Below are 14,145 nucleotides of genomic sequence, written 5' to 3'. Positions count from 1 at the left end.
TCTTTGCCCTGTTTCTTACCTCCCAGAACAATTGAATGCCAGATCTGTCTGGCATCTGGAATGAGCCATTTCTCCAAGGGACTCAGTTCTTTTTAGTATGGAATAGTATTTAGAAGCCAACTTCTGGCTAGTAGGTGTTCTCCCTGTGATGGAGGTGTAATTCCTTCCGGGCCCTTTTGTGAAGTGCTACAGGTGTGTGTGTGTGTGTGTGGATGTGTGTGATGTGTGGATGTGAGGACACGTATGTATATATAGTGCATGTATATGATGCATGCGTATGTAGGTGATGTTGGGACAGTAGGCACAGACCACTGGCAGCAAGGACAGAGCCTGAGCTGCCTGGAAGGGCTTGGTGTCACCCTGCTCAGCCCTGGCTGAGACTGAGCATCCAGGAGGGCAGAGAGGGCGGGGGGGGGGGGGCAGAGGACCCCCCCCCCCATCGTCGATGCCATTACTTGCACTCCTGTCCTGGCCCCAGTTACAGGGAGGAGGGCCACCTCTGTGTCCGGCTCCATTCCACACAGCCTTGGACACGGTGGTCCCCAGGTCAGTGACTGTGGATGATGATCTTTCTTGACCCCTGTGGAGCCACCTGGAAAACAAGAGATCGTCCCCGGTCTCAAAGTGGGGAGCCGGCAGAATATCGAGAAAAGCGAGACTCAGCCGCAGGCTCCAGTTTCACTTGCCTTGTGACCCTAGACAAATGAGTTCGATTCCGCAAGCCTCAGTATCCCCATCTGCGCAATGGAGGCGGTGCCTCTGAATTCGCGGAGTCTGGGAGGATTACGCAGGTTTGAGTATGTCTGATGCTTAGGCTGGTGTCTCCCTCCTTCTGAGAGTTTCCCCCCTCGTCCCCGTCGTCAGCATCGATACGGAGACTGGTTGCTAGCGCATTAGCTGACATCCTGGTGGGCGAGAGCTCAGAGTGTGGTGGCAATGTGTGTCGATGGTGGGGAGAATCCATGCTGGGGTGTCCCCTTCCCCTTTCCCCTCCCCGGCATGGGTTTGTTTGGCCAGTGCCTCTGCGTGGATGAACCTGAGAGAGACCCCCACACCTGTCACAGGATAGTGGCACTCGAGCTCCAGCCATGTGGCCTCGGTCTTCCTCCCAATTTGGGCACATGCCCTGGGCGACCACTGATGGCTCGAGACGATTCAGGGGAGGTCGTGCATCGTTGCTCTGGAAATGTCTGGGGAAGCTGTGGTTGGTCACACGCTTGAGCCGGTGCGGCTGCCATAGTGAGGGAGCCTGGATGAATGACACCACGTAGATCAGTGTGTCCCCAAGGGAGGCCCCCGGACTCTGCTTCAGAGGTGCTGGCCCACCTGATTGCTGCCGGCTCAGCTCCAGGGGGTGCGGCCGGGACCCGATGTGGGGCCAATGCCTGTTAATTCTGATGCCCTCCAAAGCTTGTGGACCGTCGATAGCAACCGGTGAAATCGAGGCTCAGAGGAGGCCCGTGGCTTGGCAGGGTGTCCAGACTACTGAGTTTATTTCCTCGCCCGGGACATGACCGATCTATAGAGTTCTTTTAGCTGGACGGTCAGAGGGCATCCGCTTCCATTAACGGACTTCCCTTACCAGCCCGGGTCGATCTGGACGGGAGTAAAGGAATGAGGGAACCACAAACAGGGACTCAGTCAAGCTCCCTGTTTTGTGTGGTGAGCAGCTGAGATCCTGAGCCAGTGCTGACCCCTACCCCCGCCCCGCCACCCCACTGATGCTCATCCTTGCCGGTGGTCCGGGCTTTGCTGGCCCGGGATGGGGGGCTGCTGGTTCCCTGAGGCTGGATGGAGGGACCTCTCTCTCTGAGCCTTTTCTAGGAAGTGTCAAAAACCACGTCCTTAAGTTTCACTAGAGAAAGAAGGCTGTGGGTCCCACGTCATGCGTGTACCCCACGCACCGTGTGGCTCAGGACAGTCTGGGACCCTGTTGACTCGTTAATGTAACTGTTGATCGTGGGGCAGTGACGACCCAGGATCGACCTGCCCCTTTAGGCTCCTGTGACCCATGTCGTGTTTTCGGCTTAGGAATCCTTAATTTTCTGCACCAGGACCATCCTAGGACCGGGGCAAGATGTTGAGGACCTGGGGACGGAGGCATTCGGGACCCTAGTTTGTTTGCAGGCAACAGGAAAACATAAAAAGGCAATCCAGAGCCTGAATGAATAAGAGCCTCAACTCGCCTCTGCCGAGAAATCCCTCCTGCCTCCCTCCCACGTCACGGAGGTGGCCGAGCCCGCCCCCCCCTCACCCCGCCAGCCATGCACGTTCCGCGGCTTGAGGATTGGACATGTCGGACCCTGGGGATTCAGAATAAGATGTCATGGAGGTGGTGGCCTGCTTTAACTCTCTGTTCTCGGGTGGCTTCTGCGGGTTCGGGCAGCAGGCAGACCGGTCTGCCAGCAGAGGGCAGCTGAGGGGTTAACTGCCCGAATCAGGAACTGGGAGAAGAGGAGGGAGACCTGGTTTGGAGCTGTGCGGGAGGCTTCCTCCTGTTTGCCTTCAAAGCCGGGGGGCCCCCCGGAGCAGTGTGGGGTCCGGGCCACCCCTGCCTGCCCTCTTCCAGAACATGGTGACTTAAGGGTTAATGGCAGCTTGAGCATCACCCCCCCCCCAACTTCCCCAGCACGGGGCCTCCACTCATCCCCCCTGCCTTCGGGGAGCCCGAACAGAAAGCGCAAACGTCCAGGATGGAGAACAGCTTTGATGATGTTTCTTGCCTCTCTCCCCAGAACCTGGGATCCTCGTCACCAGGCAAAAAGCAGAACAAGGAGAACACCATCACGGCAAGTGATCCCCACTGGGTGCTGCCCCCAGGTTGGGCAGGTTGGGCGAGCTCTGGGGCTTTCTGCCATGCTGGGTGGTTGCCATGGCAATGTGGACCGCTGAGCTGAGCGGAAGCCCAGCCTGGAAACTGGGGAGTTGCAGAGCTCGGATGTAGCCGAAATGCCCCCCCCCATGCCTCCCCCACCCCCGCCCTCCACCCCGACCCCTCTGTTGATTTCACTCCGGATGACCGGTGATGACCGAGTGCAGGCGTGGTGGGATCGATGCAGAAGCTGTGGCTGGCGGGGTGGTGGGGGGGGGTTGGTTGGAAGGGGGGTGGGCCATACTCCGCCTAAGCGACATGACATGTAAATTACACCCACTGGGGCTTGCTTTCCACGCAGGGTGACTTCTAGAAGGTACCAAGTTAAAAACAAGAGAAAGCACCCTAAGAATAGAGTTCCTGACGGGAGCAGGCGGCTCCTGCCTGGGGTGGCCAGACCGCCTCCTGGGGCTCTTGCAGAAGCCCGCCAAGCTCCCACGTGCAGGCTGAGGAGGGCACCCCTCTACACACACACACACACACACACACACACACACACACACCAGCCGCATGTCGGGGGCAGATGCATCGTCCGGCTGCTCAGACAACCAAGGGCTCGGAGACGTGAGAAGTGTGGTCCTGGGTTTGCTGTTTGGACACAGGTGCCCCGGAGCCGGGAATGGGGACCTGCTCTCCCGGGTTCCGTCTGCCACAGGCAGCTCTGAGCCGTTCTGACCACCCCCACGGAGATGACCCCGACAGTGGGTATGCCTTCCCTGGCTGGTGGAGGCTGCAAATCCTGCTTTGGAGGAAAGAGAGGTTTGCATGCACAACGACATCAGTAGCAACAGTTGCTGCCCCTTTGGTGTGCACTTATTATGCACCAGTAGTGTTCTGAGCGGCTCATTTCCCTCTCCGCTCACCGTGTGAGGGGGAGGGGACAGAACCAGTGTTGTGAACAAGGGGTCTGAAGCCAGAGGGTCCGTTACAGCACCTGCGAGCTGCACGGCAGCCCGGGACAAGTGTCTCTGCCCCTTTGGGTCTCAGTGTCCACGTCTGCACAATGGGGAGATGGTGGGTGTCTGTGCCTTGGGGATCGTGTGCGGACTAAATGAGTCTGTACACAGAAAGCACTTAGAACAGAGCTTGTAGTCAGTGCTGTGTGTCCAGTCGCCTTCTCGACCCGGTTTACAGATGAGGAAACTGAGGCACACAGCCACATACTTCTCCCGGCTGGGAAGCATCGGGATTCGAGACCTGTGCTGTCACCTCCTGAGAGCGGGGCCTGAGTCCAGGGTAGACCTCCTGAAGGCATCTTCCTGCCACTTTAGGGTGCCATCGACTGCCCCAGAGCAAAGCAGGAGCCCCTAAAGTTCCCTGAAACGAGGAAAGAGGGAGAAGAAGGCGGGGAGCGTATGTGGGAATTGTAGAAGAAAAGTCCGAAGCAGAAATGGAAAGCGGAAAGCAGTTGCCGGGAAGGGGGAGACAGTCTCAGGCCCCAGGGTGGGGCCCCCTTCACCCACCTGCTGTGCCTTGCCTTTGAGCCTTTGAGCCGGAGCTTGGGGCATCCTCTGAGCGCCCTGGGCCTCGTCCCGGGGTCTCCTCTCCAGCACACCTTGTTCACCGGCCCTCCCAGCCCGTGTCCTCCCTCCTCCTTCCACTGACCTACATCGGTGCCTCTCCGAGCTAGCCTGCAAAGTGCAGTCGGCCGCCACAGCCTCCGGGGAGCTTGCTTAAAACGCGGGTTCCTCAAAGGATCCCTGGACCTACGACCTGGTTGGTCTGGGACCCCAGCCGGAGCCTGCCAGTTTTTGCTGGAGAACCTGAGGATGGAGGGATTGGCCAGAGGGTGCAGAGCAGCTGCCCCGATCTTGGGGCTGGGTCTGCCGGCTGCGTGCCCCAGGTGTCCAGATGGGTGAAGGCCTGTGTGCCTCCCCTCTACCCTGTCCCTACAGCACTCGCTCCCTCCCTGCCCCGTCCCCAGCCCTTCCTCTGGGCTCTGATCCTCCAGAGCTCATGGTTTTCCAGGGAGGAGACCCCGCAGGGCCACTGGGACGGGGTGGGGGCAGGGGGTATGGCCCAGCTCCCGGGGTACAGGAAACCCCTCCTGGTGAGTGGGGACGACGGGGTGAGCAGTCTCCCACCCTGTCACCCTGTCGGGGCGCAGATCCCATGGAGCACTTAGAGCGATTTACCCCGGATGCTTGCTGGGCAGCAAAGGGTCGTGCGTCCAGGTCCTGGTCCGGGTCTGCGTCTTCGTGGGGGCTACGGAGCCAGGATTGAGCTCGATTCTGAGATTCCAGCCTCCCCCTCCCGCTGGTGCCCGGAGCACGCCTTGGGCAGGGCCAGCTGTGGACCGGATTGCTTGATGAGGAATGACAGGCACTAAGGGCAGCTCCCAGCCCTCGGCAACAAACACGATGTGTCAGAATCTAGACGATTCCAGAGAAGATGACAATTACACCGCCACACTCCCGTCCTGGAAGGAAGGTTCTGGGGACTCCTGTGGTCCTCAGCTTCCGCTTCCTGATGTGACCCGGCAGGCACCCTGGAACCCTGGGTGGGAGCCCGAGGGCGGGAGGTGAGCCCTCCGGGTCACTTCTTCTCTGCTCCCACAGACCTCGGCTCTGACTTTCCCCCTTCCACGCCCTCCCAGATCAGCCCAGAAGCACAGTCAGAGCCAGCTGCCCAGATAGGTGGGTGAGGGACCGTGGCCTCTGCCCTCCAGCACAGCCTCCGCATGGGGCCGGGACTGGGGGCCGCGGGGGATGCGCTCAGGGACTCCCCGCATCTGGGCCCGGGCGTGGGTCGAACCTGTGCTCAGCAGGGAGGGGAGGGGCTTCCTCCATTTATCTGAGGGTTGGAGAAAACGGGGTTGGTGTCAGCATCAAGATGCTGCAGGTCGAGGATGGTGATTTCAGGAGGAGCGAGGGTGGGGAGGTGGCTCCCAGAACTTCTCGCAAACAGTATTCATGGAGAGGCAGACCCCCGCTCCTCCGTGTTGAGCACCCCTTCCTGCCTGAGCCCCTGCCTTGGATAGGAGCTTAGAAGGCGGTGCGACTAAAGTGGAAAGCCAGACTGTCTGACTTCAGACCGTGACTGCACCATCAGTTACACACAAGCTGTGTGATCTTGCATAACTTACTTAACCTCTCTGTGCCTTCGTTTCCTGCTCTGTAGCATGGGGATAATAATAGCACCCGCCTTCCAGGGTTGCCGTGACAACTGAGTGAGGCGATAGGCGTAAAGCAGTCAGAACGAGTTACTAGCTCTTAGCAGGGGATGGTTCCTTAGGACGCCCCACCCCCTGACCCCGCGCCCCGTGTCTGCTGGGAGGAAGACGATCCGTGGAGCTCTGGCGGTACCCGGGAGGCCTTGGGAGGAGGGCTGGTCCCTGGGGAGCCTCCCTGGTGGCCAGGGTGGGTGGTCTCCCTCCAGTGCGCCCCCTCTGCCGCGGCCAGTGTGTACACCCCGCGAGTAGCCCAGTCAGGTCACTGTGCTTCAGGGCACTTTCCGGGCTGCCGTTCCTACAGGGTGCCCCTCCGGCCTCAGTTTTGACTGCTCCCTGGCTCCCCAACTGTGGGGCGCATCCTGAGACCTCGGGCCTTCCCCCCCCCACAACTCTCTGTACCTCCCACCCCCTGTCTCCAAACCCTAACTCTCTCATTACCTAATCTCTCTCTCTCTGATTCCTCCCCCAGTCCCTCGCCCTTCCCGCAGTCCCAGCACCCACGTTTAAGCCCAGTGGCCTATTTATCCCAAAGTGGTGCCATTACTTTCTCGCTTGTGTGCCTTCCTCGTGAGGCTGTAAGACCGGTGAGGACAGAGAGCATTCTGTCCGTCTCTGGCCCTTGAGTCATTGCACCAAGAAACCCTTCCTGAGCTCCCATCGGGGGCTGTGCTTGCCAGGCAATAGGGAAACAGCAGGGAAAGGGTCTCCCTCCCCTCGTGGGGCAGACTGTCTGGCAAGAAAAGAGATGCTAATTAAGCAGTCATGAGAAGTGTAATTACAAATGCGTGTGTGCAAAGGGCTGGAAGGATCTAGCAGGGTAGCCACTCAGCAGATGTTTGCATGGGAAATGGCCGAGCAAGGGGTCCGCCGAATGAACGGCTCTGGGTGGAGGCCTTGAGCCTGTGGGTCAGCCCAGCTCTGATTCGGATTCTTGCTTTCTGTGACCCTCGGGTTTTCTTCTTGCAAAAATGAGGCCCGTGTTAACCCAGCTGGCGGGGTTGCCGGGATGACGACCTGGGAGTGAATGCATGCAAGGCCCCTGGTGGGGTGTCCGAGTGAGGGCTGTCCACTGATTCCACCCCCCCAGGGGTGGAGGGGGGTGTTAACAGCTGCCTCCTGGGGCGTGGTTGCGGGAGGGAGGCCGGCAGGGTGCAGTTCTCCAGTCGCCCACCAAGAGGCGCAGGGCTCTGTGAGCATTGGGGAATGCAACCCCCCCCCCACCAGGACAGCTGGGAGCCAGCCTGTCCCCAAACCCAGAGTTGGTACAGGCGGGGGACAGGCACCCTGGGGTCCCCAACCAGTCTGTCCAAGGACCTGTGTCCTCACCGAGTGGTAAGAGCAACAACAGGAACAGGGATGAGCCCTTACCCCGCCCCTCCTGTCTCCCCCAGCCCAGACAGCTCCCTTGCAGTGGTTGTGATGGGGCCACGTGTGGGACCCCTTGCCTCTAGACGCCGACAGGACACCCTAGAAGACACTTGTGTCCACTTCTGGGTACCACCATGCCCCCCCCTCCCCTCCTGGTTCCGTGATCCTTAAGGCCCAGTCTAATGTCACAGTTAATTTGCCATTAGATTTGTTTGAAATTTTCACGGACCACATTAGTAGCAAGACAAAAATGCCTCGCGATCGCTGTTATCTTGGGACACAGGAGTAGCCAGAACATGAAATAAGGAACACGTGAAGCTCTGCAGTCCAGCCCCCGTTTCCACGATTCGACGGGAGATGCGTGTGGCCGTCGGTCATTGAAGCCCCGGAAGGAGACTCCCCTCTGGACACGCCTTGAGCGGCAGCCTGGAGAGAGGGTGTGGGGAGACCGTTGTCTGCTGTGGGGATTGAGAGGTGGCCCTCCCTCACCGCCCACAGCAGGCTCCTTTAGGCCAGGGACACCTTGGGGCGGAAATTCCCCACCCCAGGGGGTCCCTCGCACCTGCACTTAGACCTTGGTGGAAATCCGTGCTCCCTGTTTCTGGGGTTCTCTGGGTCATTCCTGCCACTCTGTCTTTTCCTTCAGAGTGGGAATCTCAGCCCTTCCTTCCACCAGATGTCAGGGTCCGGGAGGAGGGGGCTCCTGTCCTCGGCTGGGACTTCTCCCTGCTCTCCTCCCGAGACTACAAGGAAGACCTGTGCCCCTGGCAGCAGAGGGTGGGGGCCCCGAACCCCAGGACACGGCTGGGGGCCCGTGAGCCCGACTCAGCTGGCAGAGGAATTTGGTCGTCCTTATTAGCATCTTTAACTTTGAATCACTTGCCAGCGTTTAAACGTTGAGACGCTTCGCCTAAGAGTCCTGATTTTTGGCTTCTCTTGAGTCGGCTCTTTGCTCTTTGTGCCGGCTTGACACCAGTCGGGAGGAGCTAGGAGGAATCCGCTGGCTACCCGCATCTCCGCAGACCCCACCTCTTCCCAAGGCCGAGGTTTGCTCGCACCCCCTCCCCTCTGCCCCCACGCTGCAGTTTTCGACCAAGTGGCGCCTGTACCTTGTTTGTTTGCATGGCTGCTTGGCTTTGGAGTTGATGGCCTCTCTCCAGAACCCCTGGGGTTTTCTTTTTCCTTTTAATTTTTTTAAAGTTTATTTATTTATTTTGAGAGTGAAAGAAAGAGAGAGAGAGAGAGAGAGAGAAAGAATGCTAGCAGGGCAGGGGCAGAGAGGGAGAGAGAGAATCCCAATCAGGCTCCATGCTGTCAGCGTAGACCCTGACATGGGGCTCAAACTCATGAACCGGGAGATCATGACCTGAGCCGGCACCAAGAGTCAGACGCTTAAGCGACTGAGCCCCCCCCCAAGCGACCCCAGGACCCCTGGGTTTTCTGCACAGCTCTTGCCTTGATCATCAGACGGCCCCCCATGCAGCAGCTCCAGGCTCCGTGGTGAGAGTTAAAGTCTGCAGGGTGAGGCTCTGTGGCTCCCACAAAGGACACAAACGAGCAGGTTCCACCGGAGCGGATCCCGGGCTGGAAACAGGCCCAGCAAACGCAGTGGTAAAACCACTTCCCCCTGGCGGGCAAGCTTGGGCAGGAAAAGTGTGAGACGGGTCCCAGGAATGTCTGCACTGCCCTCTCCTGGGCGAGGGCCAGCCCCGAGCACACATCCTGGACCATCTTTTCAGACGCTCTTTGTTCGTAGAATAAATATTGTGAAATGAAACGCACAAGGTAACCTGTCGCCCTGACCCTCAACCACAGAATTCCTTTCTCTGGAAGCAAACGATGTTATCGGCTTCCAGAAGTATTCTGTACGTAAATAACCAAATGTGTGCGTATTTTCTCTCTCTCTCTCTCTCTCTTTCTCTCTTGTTTTCTTTTTCCTATGCAAATGGTAGCATACTCTTAAGTACCGTTTTGCAGCTCATGTTTTTCTTCCCCACTTAATAATATGACCCCGGCACAACATCTGTAGCCACACGTTAGAACTTTCTCCCCGTGTCCTCTGCTCTCGATGCACACCCCACAGATGGCCCTCTGCCCCAAGCTTTGTGTAGCCGTTCCCCTGCTGGAGGACAGTGGAGTTGTGTTTTGCTGCTACAAACCTGTGTGCTGGCAGACAAGAGGGTTTAGACACACGCGATCCAATCCGTAGGGGTGGTCTTGACGAACAAGTCGCCGGGTCAGAAGGCTCACGCTGTGTGTGGTTTTGGTGGATGCTGTTACTGTACTGCCTGCCAGAGAGTTCCGGCCGATTCCAGCCCCTCTGGGGGCGTGGGGAGTCCTTTGCCCCTCATTCGAAAAACACGTGCCTCCCAGGATTGCCACGCACGCTCTATCGAGCGGGCGCTGAAGGGAGGCCTCTGCAATGCTGTGTCCCAGGCGCAAAGCCTTCCCGTCCAGGCAAGTCACTTCCTGCCTTGTCCTGTGCCCTGCAGATAAACTGCGTGACGTTTCCTCATCCGGACACAATGCCAGAGCAGCAACTGCTGAAACCTACAGAGTGGAGCTATTGTGACTACTTCTGGGTAAGTGGTGCCTCGGTTTCCCCTGCTCTGTGACCGCCCCTCTCCCCCCCCCCCCCGCCCCCCACCCAAGGATCAGGAGTGGACAGCCGGAGGGGCATGCGGGGGCCTCGAGCTCGAAGAAGAAGGGTTCTCTCTTTAGGTTCTCAAACAGGAGATTTAGCAATCCGAGGCAGGAATTAAGCCCCTCTTGGGAGTCCAGATGATTCCGTAAATCTCAGAGGTCCACAGATTTTTCCTTCCGGGCCACATGGAAACCAACCCCCTGGACAGAATGCAGATAAGCCCGAGGGTCACTCCTGTGCTGCTCCGTAAGGGCAGGGGACTGGAAGCACCTTCAGTGGAGGAATCTGCTCTCACGACTTGGTGGGGCACGCTTGAAGGGGACACCTTGCACAAACGCTTTACCTCTTTGGGCCTCCCTGCTTCCATCAGTGATGAGGTTGGGGGCAGGGATCGGTAGAGAATTCACCTTTAGTAACTGTGCTTCTAGAACTTGCTGCATCCTCTTTACTGAGTGCAGAGTTTCAATTTTGCAAGATTAAAAAAAAAAAAAAAAAAAACGGTTCTGGAGAAGGACACTGGTGATGGTTGCATATGCCCAGGGACTTGTTACCACCGGGTGGCACCCTTAACAGTGGGTAAGGTGGTGAATTTTATGCTAAGTGTGTTTTCCCACAATTAAATAAATATCTTTTGACAAATGCGCATCCCACCTGCTCAGAAACTCTGGGAATAGCCGTTGGCATTTGCATCTGAAAATCAGCAATGACTTTCACACCGAGAGGGCCTCATTCTGGATTCACATAGTGGTGATGGGTGCACGACCTTGGGAACATATTAAAAAACCACGGAATCGTACACTTTGGGGGAAAAAAATGTTCAGAGACCCTGAGGAACAATAAATAAACAGAATACCGTGCAGAATGGGTTACTGCCCTTTTTTCAGATTTGCTGATAACCAAGAACTAGACGAAAGCACTTCTGTTGTGTTAATAAGTCACTTGCACTCTCGAAGACACCCAGTGTCTTGGCCCAGCTGTGTTTCTTCCAGATGCTGGGGGTGCGTGCAGGGGCAGCAGACATCGTGGGGAGGACTCCGTGGGGCATCAGAGGCCTGGGGGGGGGGGGGGCGGTGAGCTCAGAGGTGACTCACGGTGAGCAGGGGACAGAGTGTATGAGACTCTTTTTTTAAATTTTTTTTTTTCAACGTTTTTTATTTATTTTTGGGACAGAGAGAGACAGAGCATGAACGGGGGAGGGGCAGAGAGAGAGGGAGACACAGAATCGGAAACAGGCTCCAGGCTCTGAGCCATCAGCCCAGAGCCCGACGCGGGGCTCGAACTCACGGAGCGCGAGATCGTGACCTGGCTGAAGTCGGACGCTTAACCGACTGCGCCACCCAGGCGCCCCAAGAGTGTATGAGACTCTTTAGGCGCTGGGAGCCCGGCGGTTTTTATTCCAACTGCGTTCGGAAGACGTTGGGGGGCTGCATGGTCTGGTTTAGAAGCATCGCTCGGGAAGGACTGTGAATGGGCAAGGGCAGGGGTCAGCGGCAGGTGCGGGAGCCCCAGGGTCATGAGGACAAGTGGCTGAGTTCATGGACGCCAGCCCTAAAGAGGGACGTGGGAAGCAGAGCGTTCAGGGGAGACCCTAGGAGCTGGAGGTCAGCCTGTGTGGGGTACCATGTGGGGGCCTCAGGGAGCCCTGGGGAGCCAGAGGGGAGTGTGTGGACCTGCCCCTGGCCAGCATCCAAGAGCAAAAGTCGCGTGTTCTCAAGGGCTTTCTTTCTCCAACATCATCTCTCTAACGGAAATCTCCCTGCTGTGAACGGCCGCTAAAGCCCCCCTCTCCTGGCCGGTTTTCCCGAGTGTGGGCGGATCGCTCAGCACACCCACCTTATGTGGGAGGCACACGGAGGCCTGGTATTTGGGGGGGATTTTTCTTTTCCTTTTCTTTAATCATTAAGTTTATTTATTTACTTTGAGAGAAAGCGTGCGTACATGTGTGAGTGAGGGAGGGGCAGAGAGCGTGAGGGAGAGAGAGAATCCCAAGCAGGCTCTGTGCTCCAGCCCACGAACCCCGAGATCGTGACCCGAGCCGAAATCAAGAGTCAGATGCTCAGCTGACTCGGCCACCCAGGCACCCCTCTTTTGCTTCTTTATCAGGGTGTAGCGTTCATACCGCGAAGTGCTCGAATCTTAAACATACCTGGAGAAGGGGCGCGCCTGGGGGGTTAAGCGTCTGACTTCGGCTCAGGTCATGATCTCACAGTTTGTGGGTTCGAGCCCCCGTGTCAGGCTCTGTGCTGACAGCTCGGAGCCTGGAGCCTGCTTCAGGGTTCTGTGTCTCCCTCTCTTTGCCCCGCCCCCCACCCCGCTCCTACTCTCTCTTTGAAAAATAATAAACGTGAAAAAAAGCAAAGAAACAAACCTGACGTACCTGGAGAAGCTTTTAAATGGCCAGAGCCACCCTGCTGTGATGTGGTGCGTTTTGTGTGGTAGTGATCTCCCTGTCACAAGAGGTATTAGCAGTGTGGCCCAGAACGCTTCATTTGAGGGTGGGAGAATCCCGCATTGGGAGAGAGTTCTAGGGGAGGGGGCGTCCGTAAACTTTTTGAATGCTTGACGATGGGAGGTGGGGTCTCTCCAGGCATCACCCACCCCTTTCTGAAATTCCCCTAAAACGTCTGCTCTGGACTGGGTGTTGTATGGAAACCAATTTGACAATACATTTCATATTAAAAAAAAAAAAAAACATTTAAAAAAGAAAAAAAAAAGTCTGCTCTGGAAGGGATCTTAGAGATGCAGCCCAGTCCTGTTGCAAAGTTAGGGGTGTGGGTTGGGGGGGGGACAGAGCCTAGGATTGGAAAGGCCTGGCCGTGTCACCCGGTGGCTGAGCTGAGACAAGGACCAGGTCTTTAGGAACTTGGGACATGGTCCTCATCGATGCACCTGATATCAAAGGATGTGTTTTTCGCTCCTTCCATGAAGTACCAAAGCACTGAAGTCTGGATTCCTGGTGGGGAAAGGCTGTAACAGCGGAGGACAGGGGTTTAGGCAGGGCCCGAGAAGTTTCTTGGGCTAAGGTCTGCTTGCCATGCACACCCGGTCCCTTCCGGGGCTCCCTTCCCTGCACCCGGGACACCCTTGTCACCTAAACTCTCTCGTGCTTCTGTATCCTTTTTAGGCTGATAAGAAGGACCCCCAAGGCAACGGCACCATGGCTGGGTTTGAACTGCTCCTTCAGAAACAACTAAAGGGCAAACAGATGCAGAAGGAAATGTCAGAATTCATCCGGGAGAGGTGAGACCCGGGCCCCTCCCAGCTCCCGGGACCAGTCCCAGGGCCACCTCGGCCCCTGAGCCGCAGGTCGGTGGGATGCATCCTGCCCGCCCAGCACCGGGCGAGGTCAGCACCAAGGGGAGCCAGAGGCCCCCGCTGCGGCTCTTGGGACAACTATAGCTTGCATGGCTTCGGCCCGTGTGGGGTTTTTCAGGTTTGGACTGTGAACGTTTTTCGTTTTTGTTTTTGAATTGGTAGATTTTATGTTACAAGCTGGCTCTCTGGCTTGTCTGGAGAAGGCAGAAAGGTCTGGTCTGCTGGAATCTTCCTTCCCCGCGGCGTCTGCACATAGACCGCTGGGCCCCTGTACTGACCTGCGTGGCCCTCATTTGACGCTCTGTCCCTATCATAACGAGAAAGGAGAATGTTACCTTGTTATTTCATCCTCGAACCAAAGCTGTGTCCCAGACCTGGGCAGGTAGAACCCGTTCCCCCATCCCTTTCAGGGGGCGGGGGCTCAGTCCGACAAAAGAGTCAGGTGGGGTCGTTATGACAGGTGTAGGGATTATAATAGTGGTTTTGCTGAAGGATGGTTTGTGTGAACAGAAACGAGGAAACGATAAATTCAGCCGGGACAGATTATAAGAAGTTCCTTCTCCACCTCCTGCCTTTTCAGTTCCTCCAAGGTCTGAGCACCCACTCACATGCACACGAGTTTCCATCTGGCCTTTCCAGGGCACGCTGGAAATACTTACAATAAATAGCAATGTATTTTTAAAAATCTTTCTTAATTATAGTAATCATTTCATAATCATATTGGGCATTTTAAAACACCTCTTTTCCTTCCGAGGTATGCTTTCGATTTGTTTC

General features: G+C 56.9%; 1 protein-coding gene across 10 annotated transcripts in view; it reads left to right on the top strand.

The window, feature by feature from the left end:
• Window positions 1-14,145, top strand: part of GAS7 (growth arrest specific 7) — a 201,908-nt gene that overhangs the window by 160,444 nt on the left and 27,319 nt on the right. For all 10 annotated transcript variants that reach the window (XM_030295012.1, XM_030295013.1, XM_030295022.1 and 7 more), the window contains 3 exons: window positions 2,736-2,789; window positions 9,905-9,994; window positions 13,181-13,296. In XM_030295012.1, the coding sequence (XP_030150872.1) occupies window positions 2,736-2,789; window positions 9,905-9,994; window positions 13,181-13,296 (260 nt within the window). The remainder of the gene's footprint in view (window positions 1-2,735; window positions 2,790-9,904; window positions 9,995-13,180; window positions 13,297-14,145) is intronic.

Source organism: Lynx canadensis, chromosome E1 (genome assembly GCF_007474595.2).
Source record: "Lynx canadensis isolate LIC74 chromosome E1, mLynCan4.pri.v2, whole genome shotgun sequence".
NCBI classification, from domain to species: domain Eukaryota; kingdom Metazoa; phylum Chordata; class Mammalia; order Carnivora; family Felidae; genus Lynx; species Lynx canadensis.
The sequence above is the reverse complement of the archived record's forward strand: the minus strand, read 5'-3'. Positions and strand labels throughout refer to the sequence as shown.